This window comes from Copadichromis virginalis, linkage group LG10, assembly GCF_057382275.1.
Source record: "Copadichromis virginalis isolate Kocher_CV1m ecotype Utaka linkage group LG10, C_Virginalis_male_GT1.1, whole genome shotgun sequence".
In the NCBI taxonomy this organism is placed as follows: Eukaryota; Metazoa; Chordata; class Actinopteri; order Cichliformes; family Cichlidae; genus Copadichromis; species Copadichromis virginalis.
The window spans coordinates 34,012,701-34,032,606 of record NC_140627.1 but is presented as its reverse complement, the minus strand read 5'-3'; the positions used below and the strand labels follow the sequence as shown (position 1 = coordinate 34,032,606).

At 41.0% G+C, this 19,906-nt stretch overlaps 1 protein-coding gene across 3 annotated transcripts; it reads left to right on the top strand.

Annotated features, from left to right (window-relative positions):
- The first annotated feature begins 545 nt into the window (after positions 1 to 545).
- On the top strand, positions 546 to 19,864 carry serpinf2a (serpin peptidase inhibitor, clade F (alpha-2 antiplasmin, pigment epithelium derived factor), member 2a). 3 transcript variants are annotated; one of them, XM_085471140.1, is made up of 9 exons: positions 546 to 705; positions 6,050 to 6,118; positions 6,211 to 6,439; positions 7,015 to 7,158; positions 7,255 to 7,297; positions 7,676 to 7,821; positions 8,200 to 8,342; positions 10,066 to 10,261; positions 18,763 to 19,864. In XM_085471140.1, the coding sequence occupies exons 2-9, from the start codon at positions 6,065 to 6,067 to the stop codon at positions 19,104 to 19,106; spliced, it is 1,299 nt and encodes a 432-aa protein (XP_085327266.1). In that variant the 5' UTR covers positions 546 to 705; positions 6,050 to 6,064; the 3' UTR covers positions 19,107 to 19,864. The 3 variants fall into 3 exon arrangements, with proteins under 3 accessions (XP_085327266.1, XP_085327267.1, XP_085327269.1); XM_085471141.1 differs by having other exon boundaries at positions 548 to 616; XM_085471143.1 differs by lacking the exon at positions 546 to 705 and adding an exon at positions 2,494 to 2,516.
- Positions 19,865 to 19,906: the final 42 nt, after the last annotated feature.

Sequence of the window (19,906 nt, the reverse complement as noted above, 5' to 3'; positions counted from 1 at the left end):
TCCAGGGGCCAAATGATTGGTGGAGTTTGAAGGTTTAACCTGTTATTGAAAGAAAGTTTTATTATTTGTAATGTGCTCTGTAGATTCAGTTACTTTATTTGTCATTTTATAATATTTAACAAAGCTTCTTGCACTGTTGCTAAAAAAAAGTCTCTCCTTGTAAAGTAAAGAAAACAAATGTAATAATAAAGTAAACATTTACCCAGAGGCTTCATGACTTATTTACACCATGTGTACGCTGTCAGTGTTAAATGATATCATGCTTTTTACCATAACTGTTGTTCTGTGTGAGCTGTGACTAAAGTAAAACCTGTGTTGGTGAAGGGGACTCACTTCATGCAGAAAGTATTTTGGACTATAAAGTTAACATTAAGAGAAAGTACAGCATCGTAGTATTACTTCCTGTTCATTGAAGCTAAATAACTTCCCAGCAGTGTTTTCAGTCTGGCAGCTTGTGCAGAGAAACATCCTACAGTTTGAAAAGCAGCTTGTCTGTCAGACTGTAGGATGTTTTTTACATTGCGTGGCGGCAGCAGGCACCGAGTTGATCATTAACTAGCCAGCAGAGGGGTGGTAGTAGTCGGGTCCAGGCGCTACGCTGTCCAGCCTGGAGAAGGTTGGTTTGTCTTTCTTTACTTTTATTTTATCTCACCTTTTAAACCCTTTTGATCCCCATCATCTGTCTCCACATCGGACAAAAACCAGGTGAGTTCAAGGATGTCTTCATCTACCGAAACCTTTGTGCATTTGATCTCTAGAGAAAAATTTGCAGTCAGCAACTTTTAACTACAATATCCGTACGTAAGTTCTTACATGTTGAAGTGCACTCTGCAGAGCAGTATGTATATAATGGTGAGCCTGATCCTTTTATGTAGTGATGGTGTATTTATGCGGTTCTGTTCATTCCCTGTCATGTGTATGCTGCGTACTGCAGCCAAAAGAGGTTCTGAAACAGTAACCTTTAGTCTCCTGGTAAACACAGCAGCCATATCTGAAACGTCAACTGAGTCTGAACCTAGCGAGGGAATATTTACATATCAATAACCCTGAAAGCTTTCATACGGAGGAGTGTGCAGATGTTGGTCTTATGTTTCATCTTAAACTGTTATCTTTGGTTCCTAGAGGATGAGACACAACTGTCACCACAGGGATGTTCTTGGTTTAGCATTCAGAACAGGACGTAAACTCTACTTGTTCAGTGTTTAGGTCCAGTACAGAATATTTCTGAACCTGTTTCCCTGAGCCTCAGGCATAGCTGGACTGGCCATTGGGCATACCGGGCATTTGTCCGGTATGCCCGATGGTAATTTTTCGTTTTAAATGGGCGATGTTTTGTTGTTGTCTTTTTTTCGTAACCGTGTAAACAGTGAAAGGTGGCGGATTGGACAGATGCTGACAGACGTGTAAAAATAACTCAATTGTTTGGTAGTGGCTACGGTGGAGCTTTCACAGAGTCAGTAAAATTAGCAAGTGGTGGAGGCCAGCAGGTGGATGGGGGAAAGGGGAGGTGGAGAGACCCGAGGCGGCTGCTGGTGCGAGCGTCAGGTGAACTGAACTTCAGGTAAGAAGTTATGACCTGCAGTCTATCTGGGTCAGATATAAACCAAGTTTACATGGAGTTTATTTTTGTTATGCTGACTTTTTACAGTCAGTTACAATAACTCGCACTGCTACTAGCTAGCATGACGGAGTTTCTATACAGCTGGGTGGTGCTATGATGTTACTGATAGTGAACTTTATTTTATTCATAAGGTTAGTTAGTAGAGTTGCCAACTGTCCCGTAAAAAACTGAATCCTCTGGTATTCAGAGTTAATATTACGCGTTTCGTATTGAGCTGAAAATAAATGCGATTTGTCCCGTACTTCAGCTGCAATAAAAAAAAGACAAAAAGCTGGATTTTTTCTTCCTCTTTGCTGCACAGCTGCCTCTTCTTCTCTCATTCTCCCCCCTCCCTCTCCTGCTGCTACTTCAATCATGAAACTGATCAATGATCAGCTGATCGGCGTTTCTGCTGCAAGTCCCGTCTCTCTTGCTTGTTTATCTCCCGCTTTGCGCCAGAAAGAGGAAACTAGCGGAGGTCGCGTTAAACAGCAGAAGCGCCTTTAAACTTGATCAGCTGTTGTTAGAATTTATTTAATATTAGTTTCTAGTATCAGCTGATGTTTGCTGGAGCCACAGCTGTAAAGCTGCTGGTCATGATGTTGGTTTGTATATGTGGTGAGAGGGAAACATGAAGATGAAACCAGGAGATGTCCTTACTGGATCATCAGAGCTGAACAGGTGATGGAGAAACAGGTTTACCTTTTAGGTGACATGAATGAGTTGAAGGGAAGTTATGAACTGTTTCTGAGAGAGTCTGTGAAGGTTCTCAGTCATCCAGGTCATCGTAGTCAAAGGAGCTTACAAAGAAAAGCGTCTGGACTTCTTTAAGTTGCTTGAAGATACTCCCACTAGGTTTATATCTGGGACTCTCCACCATTTGACCTTAGAACTGAAGAAGCTTCTCGGATGAGAGGTGAAACATTAAATTCTTTTAATTTTACATTTGGAAAAAATGACAATTGAGAGTTAAATACACACAAAAGGACAGACAATCATTTCAAAATGAAGCAAACTGACAGAATAATCAGGGCTCTGCTCCAGGAAGCAGGTTCACAAACTCAAGTTTATTATATCCGAGATCGCCAAGTCAGTGTTTTTAGTTCGGTCAGAGTTAGTTTGACAATTAGCCATCATCAGAAGAGCATGACTCACCATGGCAACAGATAAGTAAAGGCCAGAACGTCCATTTTAATCCACTGGATTGAGGAATATGAATATGCTCGTGATACTAGGAGGGGAGAAATGATGAACTGCAAAAAGGTCGTCTTCTTTTTTTTATCGCACTCTGTTATTTCTGCCATTATGGAAACAATTAGTAAGATTTAGAAGATAAATCTGATTTCATCTTTAATCTAATCTCAGTCTTCACTGATACGGACACACCAGGCCAATGATAGTGACCGTTTCACACTGATGGAAGAAAGAAGCAGAATTTTTTTCAAGACTTAAGTAAAAGCAAACATGTTAAAATAAACATTGAACTATAGAGCTGTCTGTGTGTTGGACAGATAGATTTGAGATGTTTCAGTTTAATTTTAGACTGTGGACAAAATCAGCAGCTATGATACAGGGGTTTATCCGGGGTAATCTGGAAAATGAGTCACGCTAAACCGGATCCAGTGTGAATCCTTGATCCATCTGGGAACTGCCCTGTTACAGAGCCTCGGATTCCTTCAGCGGGATCTGGTTCTGGGTCCACCCACTGAGACTGATTTAGCTGATTTTCAGTAGAAAAATATTGAGGCTCAGAATGTAAACATTTAAAATGTTGTTTGACACCAATCTGAATTTCAACATGATATGTAATCAGATTACAATTAGACCGTCTGCAGCTGCATTTAAAGTGATCGTGTGCGCTTTGCTGTTACACCACATGTGAGCTGAAGTTCCTCTGCTGCCTCTGGCGGATATCACTGGACACTCAGAGGTGTTGGCTGGTGAGTCTGGACTGCAGAGTAATTATCAGCATTTCATTAAAGTACAAATGTACTCATTTACCTTACATTTAAAATGTTGTGAACTGAGCTGATGGAGTCATGTCAGTGTTTCTCCTCAGCATCCTGCAGCTTTAAGGCTACGTCCACACTAGCTCGGATAGATTTGAAAACTCCACGTCCACACTAGCGTTTTCAGTCGTTTTCACAGAGTTGCACATCCACATTCAAACACTTACATTCCAGTCCTGCGCATGCGTGAAACACAAGACGATTCAACCTGCAACCTCAAAGGAAAACGCATTAGTGTGGACGTAGCCTCAGAAACTTTAGTCCAGAACAACAAGGACATCACACACAACGAGGACTTCTTCAAGCTTTGCTCACAAACTTTCTGTCCTTTTCCCTCCGTCTGGGAAGTGTTTCAGGAATCTCAGACGGGGTAATTGAGACCACATGTGTGCACCACACTGATGTGTGACCCACACCTCCCTGTGAACATTATAATCGCCCGTCTGAGAATGCTTTCCACCTCTGCTTACATTCTATTAAATGTTTCAGAAAAGTGTGATTACGTCAACTTCTAATGATTCACTTGATTAGTTTCAGTGGGTCAGGACTGCAGCTGCCGTGTGTCGTATGACAAAAGCACCTTCAGGTATCTCTGTAACCTATTAAAACATGTTGCCAGTAGCGCCCTCACAAGGCTAGTTATAGAAGTCAACTTAGGAGTTTTTCAGCCTCCTGCTGTCCCACACGCTTATATGTTGTTGTTGCTTTATTGTTAATTTATGATGTGATCTCCAGTGTTTTCCTGAAACTGGGGTCACCTGTTGTTCATGTATGACAATACTAATAAAGTTATAGTTCAGTGGTGTTCATAACACACACACATTGCGAATACAAACTGAGCTCTCTGTCTCACGGTTCCCTCTTCTCACTCTGCTGAAGTTCCAATGAAATGCAGACTAAAGAACTGGAGAGAGGTCTGAGAGCTGGAAGAAGCCGAACGTTTGTCATCTGGAAAACCTGGAACAGATGCAAATGAAGCCAGGCATCAATGAATAATTCATAATTCAAAAGAAATATCAACATATTGACAGCAGAACATGAATGCAATTCAATTCAGTTTTATTTACAGAGCACCAAATTCCAACAATCAGCTCAAATCACCTTAAACATCACCGTCAGCTCACAGTTATAGTACAGAGATGAAAGCCTGCACAGCTGGTGTGCTAGCAGCTGTGTGAGGCTGTACTTTGATCTAAATGCTAATATCACCAGCTAAGAGATATTCTGATCTTACCCTTCTGCTGGAGGTTTCTTCCTGTTAAAAGGGAGTTTTTCCTTCCCACTGTCGCCAAAGTGCAAGTTTTTTTCAGGGTCCCAACATAATTTCTTCAGAAGAAAGTACTGTACATGATGCCAGCATTTTCCCACATTTTCTAGATTCTGTACCAGTACTTTGTGTAAGATGCCATCAAAAAGTCAGTTAAGTTTTATTCTTTCTCACCTGTCTTTCTGTCTCCTTTCACTTTTAAAAGCCATGTTAGAAAAATATTTTGCCGTGCTGTTTATTGATGTGGTAAATAAATAGTTTATGAAAATATCACTAAATCTGTCATTTATTATTTTTAATATTCAGTAATGGTCATGTCTCACCTCTAGTCTTCTCTGTCTTAATTTCAGGTTTCCACCATGTGTTGTAGAAAGTTCAGGAGGTTAACTCGACCAGCTCTTTGGGTTTCAGCTAAGCACTGTTTAGAATACCAGAACAGGGAGGATGGTGCAGGTTTAAGTTTATCAGATTGATACATATATACCAACAAGACTGTACATCACTATCACAACGACGTTTGTTTTCATTCAAAGGCTTTATGGCTTTTCCTATAATACCTGGTGGGCCGGTCTCCAGTCAAAATGCCCGGGCTGATTTTTTGTCCCAGCCCAGCCCTGAGCCTCAGGTGTACTCGGGTGTACTCTGAGGTGTAACTCATATACTGTGTTAACATGGTAACATGATTTTTATTCCTAAAACATTGTTGTTGTTGTCTTGCTCATCACATCAAAACACAAAACAAGATTGGGATGGCAAAACCAGCGAGTGACATCACTGTAGCTGCGTTCTTATTGGTGCAAATGGAAAAAACTACTGCTGGATAATATTTTCTCAGCATTTCTGTAGCTGTGTTCTTTCTGGTTAAAAGACTTAAATTAGCAATGAGAAAAATAACATTTTTTTTAAAATAAGAAAGTAACATTTTATAAAGTAAATAAATAAAAATCACTGAATTGCACCCAGTGGGACTTTCTCTCAGGGAAACTGGGTGCCTGAATTCTTTTAATCAGTTCAAAACTCAATCAAAAGAGATCTTAAAAAAGAGTAACTCTGTACACGTGTCTGGGACGTCTCCAGTGTCGGACTTTGATGGCTCTTTCCATTTTCATTTTGCTGTTGATGAATAATAATTCTCATTAAAATGAAATATGTTCTTCTTCCTTACATTTTCAGGTTGACTGTTCAAAGATGAAGCTGTATCCTCTTCTTCTCTTGCTTTGTCTCTGCCATCTGGGACTCACTGTAAGAAGAACCTCAGTCTAAATAACTAAGGGGAAATACTCTCCCTGTAACTGTACACTAGAAAATAACCCAGTCTGTTCTCATGTCTTCAGGAAGAGCCCAGTCCAGCACCTACAAGTGTCAGTAAAACAGAAGAAGACGAGGCGTCAGAGGGTGACAGCTGTGGAGGAGCGTTCAGCCCTGAGGCACACAGGGCAATAGGAAAGGCCACCGAGCAACTGGGTTTGCAGCTCCTGGAAAATCTTCCTGTTAGTCCACAGCAGCCCAATGTCATCCTCTCACCGCTCAGTCTTGCTTTTGCCCTCGGTCAACTCACCTTAGGTCAGTTGTGGGTTAGAGGTTCATCTCTTTATCTGACAAACGTTGTGAAATATGATTTGCGAGCACCGTCACAAGACGAAACCTGTGAAATTCTTGATCACTTCCTGAAAATATGAAGACGAGGCACTGAATTTGATGGAGGGGTCTGGGCTTTACTGTCAACAATGTTAAAAATGGTCATTTCCACCTTCTAATGAAGTTTGATATTTGACTTCGTTGTATCCAGTGCCAGCTGGCTGAAAGTTTGGTTTGAACTTAAAGTGAACAAGAGAGACAGAATTAATATGAAAATAGGAGAAGCACAACTCCTGAACCCAAAACAACAGAAAGTCTGCCAGTAATTCTGATCTGGTTTTAAATGTGGTTTCATTCAACTACAAAGAAGCTGTTTGTCTAATGTGAGTTTTCTTTTTTCTGTGGCAGTGCACATGCAAAAGGAACAAACATCATCAACACCAGCAGCCTACATTTAGTACTTTTCTACACAAGACAGAAGCAGACATGTTGTGATGAAGTTCAGGAGCTGGTATGAAATGTTTCTTTGGTTTTATTATGTGATCTGATTTTTCTCGAAGGTGCTCGCACTGAGACAGAGAAGCTGCTACTAAAGACCCTTCATGCCCACGGTCTGGCATGCTACCATCATGCACTGGGAAGCCTTGTACCTCATTTTAGCCACACATCATTGGAGGTAGCGGCACGCATGTACCTGAAGCCAGGTATGAGATGATGAATATTGTACTTGTGGTGATTTATCGTAAGATTGGTATAAATCTGGACTTCTATTTGTATTTTTCCTGTCCTTTCTCTCTCAGGATTTAAAGTGAAGGCGTCCTTTGTTGAAGAGTCTCTGCACAGGTATAATTTACATTTGGGAAAGTATTGCACAAAGTTCCAGAGAAGCAGCCAAGTTAAAAAAAACACTTTTTTGGTGGAATAAAGGGATAAATCGAATTTGTTTCATACGTCCCTGTTTGTTTATGGTTTTACAGTCTTCCAGTTTGCTAGGTGGTGCAACAATGCTCAAAATCAATTAAGATATTAAGAAGAAAGCTAAAGAGGGCCTGAGAGCATGGTCAGAAATGTTCACTGCATAATACAAAACGTCATGTTAAAATATATAATTTTATATTTGATGCAGGTAAAAAAATAGGTAAAAATGAGAATAGATACCTCTCTTAAATGTCTGTTCATTACTCTTGTCTTGTATGTGCCATGTTGATATGAATTTTCCAGGTACAAATCACAGCCTGTTCCTTTAGTCTCTATGGACGAGGTCAACCAATGGGTTGAGAATGTTACCAATGGACACATCCCCAACTTCCTAGAAAGTATTCCACATGATGTGGTGCTTATGCTCATGAATGCTGTATACTTCAAAGGTGACCCACTCCACAAAACAAAACTCTTCATTATTGTGTTTTACAGTCAGAGAAAAGATGGAACAAAGCTAAATCCTTGCTCATTAACAGGACAAATAAATCAAAGTTTTCTAAAGGGAGAAAAAAGCTCTCAGAATTGTGAAAACTGCAAAAAAAAAAATCTGTCCTGGCCAAGGAGGACATCATTCTCAAGAAACAGTACCACTGTCATATAACCAGACAGCACATTGTACAAACCAGGGAAGCATCTCATGCTATTAATGAGCACTGTAAAGACAAGCCGTGATACAATGTGATTATCTACAGCCGCTTCAACAACTGAGAAATAAACTGAATTTAAGTTGCTAATGATTCTGACTTTTTTCCACTTTTCATCAGGTCAGTGGCAAACACAGTTTGACCCACAAGCAACATCAAAGGGAGAGTTTTACTTGGACAGCCAGAACTCTGTGTCAGTGGACATGATGAAATCTGTCCAGTACCCTTTACGCCTGATGTATGATTCCAAACTGGAAGCACAGGTAACACCAACGTCTGGGGTAGCACAACATTTAACATAGACAGAAACCATGTGCAGTGTTGCCAACTCCTCAGTAAGGAAAATCGCTATTGGTTGTCCTAAAAGTCGCTAGAAGTCGCTAAATGACGTCATCGCCTAATTTGCATAATTGGTCATGCTAATCTAATTGTAACCTATGTTGTTGGAGAGAGAAATGACATCGTGGAAGAGACATAAAGTGAGTAAAAAACGTCCTAAATGCATTTAGAGTTTATTTAGAACTACAAATTAAATTTATTTTAGCAATTATTGTTTTTTCAATGTCACAATTCCAACCCTGCTCCTTTACCCGGGCTTGGACCGGCAAAAGTGACCCGAAATAGGCGCTCTGGTGGAGTTACTGTGTGTGTGTGTGTATAAGTAGTTTTACACTTTTACACTAAACAGCATAAGAGTAAAAGAGTAAAAGAAGAACTGACTGCGTTACAGCACCCGCTGCTTGTTGAGAGTAAAAGCGCTTTCACGTCTTTTTTTAAGGGGTCTGAAAGCTCGCTAAATATAGCAACAAAGTCGCTAAGTTGGCAACACTGACCATGTGACTTGAAAAGCATATTTGTTGTTTGTGATAAGATCTCAAGATTAGTTATTTTTTTTAATTCTATAAAAATCTTAAATTTGTTTGTCTTATAGCAGCTGTGGAAGCTCACCTATGCCATGCCTTAATCCTGAGAACCAAAGGAAAATGAATCTTCCTATTAAACTTTTTTTGTGATTTCCTTCCTCTTTGGAGTTAAACACACGAGATATCAATGTAAAGCCCAGGATGTCATCCATTTAATACACCAGGACTTATTAGTCCCAAAAGTTGATTCTGTTCATCTGGACGTAACGTTTTCAGTGGGAGAAACGTTTCGTCACTCATCCAGGTGACTTCTTCAGTCTCAGCTGACTGCAGCTTTGCCCAACCTTATAAACAGTATATTTGCATAATGAGGTCAGTTGCTTGATCATTAATATACAACTTGTCATGCTCACTGATCAGTGGCCATGAGTCCCATTCACAGAGAGTTGGGGAATGGCTGCAATCACAGCATGTAAGATGGTGACAGATGTACCCTTAGGCCCCTCCTCCATTCAGAGATGGTCTTTCCCTTTTCACGTAAATGGCCTCCTTGACTCCGCCCTCAAACCAGCGTTCCTCCCTGTCCAGGATGTTACATCCTCATCATTGAAAGAGAGTCCACTGGCCTGTAGGTGTAAATAGTCTGCAGAGTCCTGGCCTGACGAGGTGGCTCTTCTGTGTTGTAGCCAGAGCTTGTTTGGTTTCCCCGATGTATAAATCCTGGCAATCCTCCTGCACTTAACAGCGTACACTATGTTACTCTGTTTGTGTCGGGGACCCAATCCTTGGGGTGGACCAAGTTTTGGCGCAGCGTGTTTTGTGGTTTAAAAGCCACAGAGACTCTTTGTTTAAAAAGGACGTATTAGGATCGGTCAAAGAAATCAAAAGATGTAGACCAAAAACAAAAGTACATTACAGAGGACATAAATGAATAGGCTGGTTCTCAGGAGGTTAATCCATGGTCTCATGCCAAAGGCAACAACAAAAGTTACAAATGATTTCTCAGTTTCCCATCCAAAGTTGCAAGGCTCATCTTCCAGCCTGTTCCCTTCAACTTTTAGTTTATATGTTGAGATGAAGTTGGGGAAAAGACACAGACAAAATATCATCTTCTCTTGTCCAGGTTGCCAGTTTTCCCTTCAAGGGAAACACCAGCTTCTTAATCATCCTTCCCAGAGGAAACCTGTTGTCAGTGCTTTCCAAACTAAACATCTCCGACCTCTACAGATCTCTACCTCAGGAGAAACTGATGCAGGTGAACTTGCCTAAATTGAAGCTGGAGTACCAAAAGGAGCTCCAGGCGGCTCTGACCAACATGGGTAAGAAACTGAACGAGTCACTGAAGACATCTTGAATTTCGAGGATTTCCTTGGTCTTTGGACTTACAGTTGAGGACAAAATTGTTAGTCCTGTTATGAATTTTGGATGAACACCGAAACAAAATTATTAAACAAACAAACAAACAAAAAACATAGTAGGGCTAAAGTTTTTAGGTCTCCTGATACTGACAGCCCGCAGTCACTTGTTGTAGTTTTCAACACGTCTCATATGCTTCTCCTGAGCAATCCCAGCCCATTCTTCTATGGCAAGTCTCTCAAGCTCCTCCAGATTTTACGGTCTTCTGACATTTACCTTCAGTTCATCACACACTGGAAGATTTTATATTTCAAAATAAGTTTTTCTGTCAAAAGTGTCTCCAAATGGGTGTTAAAGGGGGTGGATGCAACCTATTCAACCCTAGATGGCTCCCTACAATCGTACTGTGGGTGCTCTACAGAGAAACGTTTAGGTGACCTTTGACTAATCAGACAGTTGAAATTCAGTATTTGCAACCACAATAAATCAGAATCAGAATCAGAATACTTTATTGATCCCTGGGGGAAATTATTTTTTGTTACAGTGCTCCATTTTAAATCAACATAAACCAACATTAAGACAAGACAGACAATACGCTAACTAAGAATAGTACAATATATACATACATACATACATACATACGTAAGTCACTCATAAATAAATAGTTGGAAAAGAAACGTGTAGCTGTAGCAGCAAACAGTGTGTTAAGTGGATGCGTTGTACAGGGAGCCACAGGCAGGAAAGATTTCCTGTGTCGTTCAGTGGTGCTTTTCGGTAATCTCAGTCTCTCACTGAACGAGCTCCTGTGACTGACCAACATGTCATGGAGTGGGTGGGAGGTGTTATCCAACATTGTCTTTATCTTGGACAGCATCCGCCTCTCCGACACCACCTTGAGGGAGTCCAGCTCCATCCCCACAACATTGCTGGCCTTACGGATTAGTTTATTAAGTCTGTTGGCATCTGCGTTGGTTGAGTGCCACTTAAAGTTGTATTTAAACAAAATGGAACAACAGATAGCAGTTGTCCAACAGTAAAGTTCAGAATTTATTGACTCTTTATGAAACCGTGTAGCTTTGAGGTCAACGTTATGGAAGTTGAGATACCCACAGATTGTACTGGCACCCTAACATAAACTAGTTTGTCAGCACCACTCAGAGTCAGGATGGGTTTTATTTTAAAGATACTGCACAAACTTCAGAATGCTGATATGCTCACTTCTCTTCATTGCATCCACCATATTGTCTTTTAAAGGCTTACATGAACTCAATTATTCACTTGCACACTTTAACACACAGAAACACATGTACTTAAAAGCCTTCGAGCAAGACAGGGTAAAGATACATTTTTTATGCCTTAGTTTAGATTTCAAATTTGCCTTATGTTATTTGGCTTTGACCGTTGACTGTACTTGAGTGTATATATATATATATACACTCAAGTACAGTCAAGTATATATATATACTTGACTGTACTTGAGTGTATATATATATATATATATATATATATATATATATATATTAGTGCTGTCAATAGATTTAAGTCCAGCTCCATCCCAAGGTTTTGGCAAGATGGCGCCGGTGTGTGTGGCTGCTTGTCTGTCACCGCCAAGTTTGTTCCTGTTTATGTTATTTCTAATTTGTGTCATCCACGAAACAAAGTCTCTGCTGAGGTATGATCGCCAGACACTATTGGACCTCAAACCTGTGGTCCAAAATATTGTGTCCTTTGGAGCTGGTGGGCAGCAACCCCTGCCCCCATTTGCATCGGAAACCCCGGGTTACCTGTACCGGGTTCCCACGCTACCTTCCCGGCGAAAGCGTCCTCGTCGCCGGGGTAAACGAAGCGGTCGCCTGGTGAAGCTAAAGGTTTACCTAAAGAATTATTCTGCTGTTTTCCGACCAGTGCATGGATTCTTGCCAAGGTTGTTTGCGTCTCGGCGTTTTCTGGATCCTGTTGATGCCTGTTTGGTGCCTGTGGTCGGCTTTGATGATGATGCTCCTCGGCCTTGCTGCCCATGCCCTCCCAGGCTAAACCTCCGCTGTCAACATTATCGGAATCTGAGATCGCTGCGGCGGGTTTCTGGACCTCCTGAACCCCGAGCGCCAACTCCAGCTCCCGCTAGGATTGGCCTGGTGAACACCAGATCACTTTTAAACAAAACTTCTATTCTTCGGGACTTCTTCAGTTCCCGTGATCTGGATTTTCTGTGTGTGACTGAGACGTGGCTGAGTGTTGGTGAGTCCAGTGTTCTATCTGAACTTTTACCTGTGGATTGTTGCTATTTTAACTCGCCACGGACGTCAGGCAGAGGTGGAGGCACAGTGACTGTTTACAAAAAGGATTTTAAATGTAAGCAGTGTTTTCTACAGCCTTCGTTCTCCAGCTTTGAACTTACCTCATTTGAGGTGAGTCGTACAAACCCGATTTTCTGCGCTGTCATCTATCGCCCCCCGAAATACAATAAGAACTTCATAAACTACTTTTCTGATTTTTTAGCTGGGATTATGCCCAACTATGATAGTGTTCTTATTGTTGGAGATTTTAATATACATGTATGCTGTCCTGATAAGCCACTGGTAAAGGACTTTTTAAGCCTTATTGACTCTTTTAGCCTGGTACAGTCCGTACGTGGCCCTACACATGAGCACTGACACACACTGGACCTTGTTCTGTCATATGGTCTGCCTGTCACTGACTTGGAGATTTGTGACTGTGCACTCTCAGATCATATGCCTGTGTTATTCAACGTTGGTTTGACATATACCGCAGTTAAACCTGGCGCTGCTACTCGGTGCTGTCGGGTTATTAACCCCGCCACTGCTGCACAGTTTTCTGCTGCTTTTAATCAGCTCGGCGGCCCTTCTGACTTTGTCTCCTCTGACACAGAAGACCTACATTCCTGGTTTAATTCTTGCTGTCAAAAAATCATGGACTCTGTGGCTCCTTTAAAAACCAGGCAGCTTAAGGCTAAACCTGAGCCTTGGTTTAATGAGAGCAGTCGTGCTGTTAAGAGGGAATGTCGTCGAGCAGAACGGAGGTGGAAAAAGGATAAACTGCATGTATCATTTCAAATTCTCAAAGACTGCTGGCATCGCTACCAGAACACTGTTAAAGAGGCAAAAAGGGAATATTTTGCAAATATTATTTCTTCCAACTGTCATAACCCACGTGTGTTATTTAGGACCATTGACACTGTTCTTAATACTCCTTTGAATGTCTGTTTGGAAGTTTCTCCTGAGATTTGCAATGATTTTCTGAACTTTTTTATTGAAAAGGTTGTCACCATCAGGGCTCTTATCACAGCTCCTGACTCTGACCCTCTGTCTCTGTCCCTTGCGCTGCTGTTTTCACTCAGTTTGAGCTTGTGACGCTCTCCTCTTTAGAGGATGTGGTTCGCCATATTAAGCCCACAGGTTCCCCACGGGATCCTGTCCCTCCACAATTCTTTAAAGAAATTTTTCCTAGTATACAACAGTATGTCCTTGACATTATTAACAGCAGTCTGTCTTCTGGTGTGGTTCCTGCAAATTTCAAACATGCAGTAGTACAGCCACTGCTTAAGAAACCTGGCCTTGATCACACAGTTTTAGCGAACTATAGGCCTATTTCCAAGCTGCCTTTAGTCTCCAAGGTTTTAGAGAAAATTGTTTTTAGTCAACTGAAAGATTTTCTAGATGAAAATGGAATCTTTGAGGTTTTTCAGTCAGGTTTTAAAACCCTTCACAGCACAGAATCTGCATTACTAAGGGTTTTTAATGACATCCTTCTGGCATGTGATTCTGGTAACCATGTTGTTCTTGTCTTGCTTGACCTAACTGCTGCCTTTGACACAGTAGACCACAATATTTTAATTTCTCGATTACATGATGTAGTGGGTATTGGTGGCACTGCACTCAATTGGTTTAGGTCTTATTTATCAGATAGAACTTTCTCTGTCAGCCTTCTCGGTTACGAATCGTCTTCTGCTCCTCTGTCATGTGGTGTCCCACAGGGCTCAATTTTAGGGCCACTGCTCTTTTCTCTGTATCTACTGCCTCTGGGTTCTATCCTTAGAAGGCATGGGATCTCATTTCACTGTTATGCCGATGACTGCCAAATTTATTTGACACTAAAACGCAAGGATGCCATCTCCATAAAACCTCTCTTGACATGTCTAGATGACATTAAAGCTTGGTTGGCTCGAAACTTTTTAAATTTTAATAAAAAGAAAACAGAAGTGTTGGTGTTTGGACCCAGTGGTCCCTGTGAGTCCTCCTCTGTTGTTTTAGGATCCCTGGAAGTCTATTTTAAATCTGTTGTTACTGACCTTGCTTTTAAGTTGGACAGTGATTTTAAATTGGACAACCAAATCAGAGCAGTGGTGAAGTCCAGTTTTTATCATTTAAGGCGACTGGCACGAGTAAAATCTTTTCTTTCGAGGCAGCACCTTGAAACAGTGATCCATGCTTTTATTTCTTCCCGCCTGGACGACTGTAACTCACTTTATGTGGGGGTCAGTCAGTCGTTGCTCTCACGTCTGCAGCTGGTTCAAAATGCGGCTGCACGACTCCTAACAGGAACTCGAAAAAGAGAGCATATAACCCCTGTGCTGGCCTCTCTGCACTGGCTGCCTGTGTCTTTTAGAGTTAATTTTAAAATTCTTATGTTTGTTTTTAAATGCCTACACAGTCTTGCCCCGCCTTACCTCTCTGAGCTTCTTCATCCCCACATACCCTGTCGGTCTCTCAGGTCAGCTGACCAGCTGCTCCTGGAGGTACCGAGATCCAGGAGGAAGCTCAGAGGGGACAGGGCCTTCTCTATTGTGGCTCCAAAATTATGGAATAATTTGCCCATGCATGTTAGAGAGGCCTCTTCACTGTCCACTTTTAAATCACGTCTTAAAACCCACTTTTATTCCTTGGCTTTTAACCTCAGTGAGACTTAGTTTCTTTTTTAATGCAGTAGTTATTTAATTAATGATTTCACTCTTCTTTTATTTGTTTTTTATTTATATCTCATGTAATTTTATTTTACAGTTCCAATGTACAGCACTTTGTGTCAGCTGTGGTTGTTTTAAAGTGCTTTATAAATAAAGTTGATGATGATGATGATGATGAAAAAAATAACTAATTAATCTTACAATTTTCTGTTATTAATTGCAATTACTTGATCAATAGCCTGGCTCCAATTACATTTTTTCAACTTTATAATTTAAGATTGTAGCAGACATTTACGCAATTCAATGAAGTAAATGCAGAATAAACACAAAGAATGTATGCTGGAATTCAAAGAGAGTTTTAATAGTTTTCATCAATCTTTAACACAGTGAATACTTACAAAAAAATCTTTAACCCTTTAAAGCTGGTCGGAGCGGGCACGCTCTGTTTTGCGCAACTATTTTTAAATCCCGATAGAACTGCAACCTCGTAAGCTAGCGCAATAATTTTTTTTGCATATGAAACCGGAGGAGTCGTACTTACATCTTATGCCATCAGCTTGTCCTAGGTCACGGTTTCCTTCCACATATAGCTTTGCAAAAATTGCATAAAAAGCACTTGCAGCAACAAAAACACAATATTCAGAAACACGCTTTGCCGATCCGATCAGCTGTTTGTAACACTTCCTACGTTGGAATAGACGTCAGCTCAAACTATCGCATGTCCACCATTACCTGCCCCAAGTGATGTCATTTTTGACGTATATATATATATATATATATATATATATATATATATATATATATATATATATATATATATATATATATTGGTGGTGGCTAACCAACCGGACATAGTGGTGGTAGACAAACAGAAGAAGACGGCCGTAGTGATCGATGTAGCGGTTCCCAATGACAGCGACATCAGAAAGAAGGAACACGAGAAGCTGGAGAAATACCAAGGGCTCAGAGAAGAGCTCGAGAGGATGGGAGGGTGAAGGTAATGGTGGTCCCCGTGGTAATCGGAGCACTAGGTGCGGTGACTCCCAAACTAGGCAAGTGGCTCCAGCAGAACAACACCGGAGATCTCTGTCCAGAAGAGCGCAGTCCTGGGAACAGCTAAGATACTGCGCAGGACCCTCAAGCTCCCAGGCCTCTGGTAGAGGACCCGAGCTTGGGGATTGGCTGCTTGCAGGGATCTCATAATTAATTATAATTATGAGAAATTATTGCCCTTAAAAATGTAAAAGGTTGTAATTTTTTTGTGCAGATAAAACAAAAAAACTAGTGCTGTTAGCAATAATCTCGTTAAAATGACCTTAACGCCATAACTGCATTAACGCGGCAAATCTCCGTTAACGAGTTACCGCGGATCACCCCGTGCATGGGGCTGGACAGCGTCAACGCGTTAGCGTGGTAAGCTCGTTAACGGGATGATCATTTTAATGAGATTAACAGTGACAGCACTACAAAAACATATCAATTTCTGAAATGGAAACCAATAAGGAGTGCATTCTGAAAAACCTTTTAGTTTTTATCTTTTTAATATTTACTATTGCTCATTAACAAGTATAAAGTATTTCTTCTCTGATTATGGTTGTTATAATCTATATGGCAGACTTAAAATTATTGGTTGGTCTTTTACTTTTTCTATTCTTGGTTTTCTTTACACTTGCAGTCACTGCTGGATGGCTGAGAAAATAAGATGGCCACAGCAAAGTTTTATAGGAGATTGGGGGTGTTCCATTTTGGGATGTGAAATGTTTCATTCTTTGCTTGTCAGTTACACTGAATAGACAAAGCTAATACTTTTTCAAATGTTATAACCAGTCAATAGTTTTCATTTATCATTATGTTAGAGGGAGTTGTTGTGCTGTCCAAGGTTTACTATTGGCAAGGTTATTACCTCTGTCTCTCCCTCCTCCCAGTAAATTATAATCTGGTCTTTAAGTGATGACTTGATGAATCCTGCTTCCGGGTCCAAACTACCCTGCGTTTAATAAGGCTTTTGTGTTTTTAACATGTTTTAATGCTTTATATCTTGTTCTATTTAATCTCAAAAAGCCCCTAAAAACAGTCAGTAATCACAGTCGGCTTCTCTCGGTTTTTATTACCGTTAATCATTTTAAAAACCTTACGATGTAACTACAGCCCAGCCCATGCAGCAGTATATGAATGACTAACCTCGTATTGTGGATGGATTATCTCAGTTGTTCTCCTGACTGAAGTTTGGTCCGTTTACAGCATCCTGCCATGTGATTACATTTGTCCCTAACCATCAGGAACCCTCATGTGAACTTTTACCGTGTGGAAAAAAAAGTTAGCGTTCATCCTCCACCTTCACTGTGTTTATGTTATGCTAACATAGCTGTGTAATTCAATTCAATTCAATTCAATTCAATTCAATTCAATTTTATTCATATAGCGCCAAGTCACAACAAAAGTTGCCTCAAGGCGCTTCATAGATACAGAGAAAAACCCAACAATCATATGACCCCCCTTTGAGCAAGCACTTTGGCGACAGTGGGAAGGAAAAACTCCCTTTTAACAGGAAGAAACCTCCGGCAGAACCAGGCTCAGGGAGGGGCGGGGCCATCTGCTGTGATTGGTTGGTCGGGTGTAGCTAGCGATCACGTAGCACATCATTATATAGCAGCTAGCCCAACTTCAGTAACCCTACAAACGTCACTGCTGTTTAGTTTTCTGTCTTCTTTTATGTTGGAAGTGATAGCAGAGCTGTACGTTTGAATTTTTCCAGAAATCTCTCAGTTAGAACATGCTATATTATATTTAGATAGGAGCTAGCAAGCTAACTTCCTGCTAACTTCTATCTTCGTTAAATTTAATAAATTCGGTTCTCATGGATGCCTGGATCCCCCATCCCATTCGCATTCGCTTATCCTTTTCAGGGTCGTGGGGCAAGAGGCGGGGGTACACCCTGGACAGGTCGCCAGTCTGTCGCAAGGCTAACACACAGGGACGCACTCACATTCACACCTATGGGTAATTTAGATACTTCAATTAACCTATCCCCACAAAGTGCATGTCTTTAGACTGTGGGAGGAAGCCGGAGTACCCGGGGAGAACCCACGCAAACACAGGGAAAACATGCAAACTCCACCCCAGCCTGATGGTGGAATTGAACTCAGGATCTTCTTGCTGGCAACAGTGCTGACCACCGTGTTAAACTTAATTTTTACACCTGGTGGAGCAGCCACAGTGATCATTTTATTACAGATGAAAGAATTTAGACAGTTTTTCAACTCTCAGTGATCCAGCAGTGTTCGTTTGATTTTGGGACCTGCAGCGGAATTTGGGCACAGACATGGCTAATAACGTCAGAATTAAAGACCTTGATTTTACCGCCAACCGCCAACTGACTATTACTCCAGTTCAGCATTCATTTTGGTCCTGAGAATGAAAAAAAAGAGCCAAACTTATGAAATTGTGTGGTTCCACAAGTTGTTGTTACCTGCAGGGACTGACCAAAACTTGTTAGTCTGCAAGCGTTTGACATTTTTCTCTCTCTCTCATTGTATCTATCAGGCCTTGGCTCTCTGTTCTCTGGTCCTGACCTCTCTGGGATATCGGACCAGCCCCTCACGGTGACCGGCATTCGGCACGCCAGCACAATAGAACTCAGTGAAGAAGGTGTCGAGGCCTCGGCCACCACCGTTGTAACCTCCATGCGCTCAGTCTCCATGTTCTCTGTAAACTCCCCTTTTCTTTTTGCTCTCGTCGATGATGCCTCCTTGACCCCCCTCTTCATGGGCATCGTCACAAACCCTGCCCCCGACAACCCCATGCTGAATGATGAGTCCCACAACAAGCAGTCATACAAACCCATCTCTGGTAATGGGAATGGTACTATAGACTTCCCTGAGTTTTGAACTGTGTAAAGTTAAAGAAAAGATTTTATTTTGGGAAAACAAACAATTTAGATTTGCTTACAGTAAGGGACTGGAAATCAATATACATGTAAAAGCACTTCTAAAGTTCATTAATTATACTTGATGTCTTATTTGTTTTATCCTAACTCCTTCTCTGTAAAGCAAAATTAGCTTATTTTCAAAAGTGTCAGTCATTTCCCCTTTAAAGCAGATTTAAGGCCCTTTCACGCTGGAAGCAGCACATGCAGTGCTGTGCTCGGAAACACATTCAGTTCTATTGTTTGCACTGCACAATAACAGTTTCCTGCTGTGCCAAGGAAAGCGCCAGCGCGGCAGCGTGAGTACACGTGCATGGTCAAAGTTCAAAGTTGAACTTTTCTAGGTAGCGGTGAGTGCGGTGCATACTGCATCTGATATGAAAGTGCATTTAGAATTACAGCAGAGGAAGCGCCTGGTGTTCACAAGTTATTGTAGATTAACAAAAAATACAGATGCAGGAATCGGTTGTTCCAAAAAGTTCATGCAAAAACTTTTAACAATGACATTTTAAAACATTTTAGGTTTCTGATGAAGTGTTCAGTGACTGCTGGTACATTTCAGAGCTTTACACAAAAATTCATAAAAGTTGTTTGATACAAAAAAAAAACGTTTTCCACAAAATTGTGCATCATGAATGTTGTTTTCTTACAGAAGTTTCATTTTTAGTGTGTTGATTTTATTTTAAGAGATGAAGTGGAATAAACAAAAAAGCTAACACACCTGTTACACAGTAAAAATTACCCACACACACTCAGAATGTA

Excerpts from the sequence above, each read along its gene's own strand:
- serpinf2a (XM_085471140.1), top strand. The coding sequence starts at position 6,065 with ATGAAGCTGTATCCTCTTCTTCTCTTGCTTTGTCTCTGCCATCTGGGA. Across the intron at positions 7,159-7,254 it reads ACGCATGTACCTGAAGCCAG|GATTTAAAGTGAAGGCGTCC; the intron begins GTATGAGATGAT and ends TTTCTCTCTCAG. Across the intron at positions 7,822-8,199 it reads GAATGCTGTATACTTCAAAG|GTCAGTGGCAAACACAGTTT; the intron begins GTGACCCACTCC and ends ACTTTTCATCAG.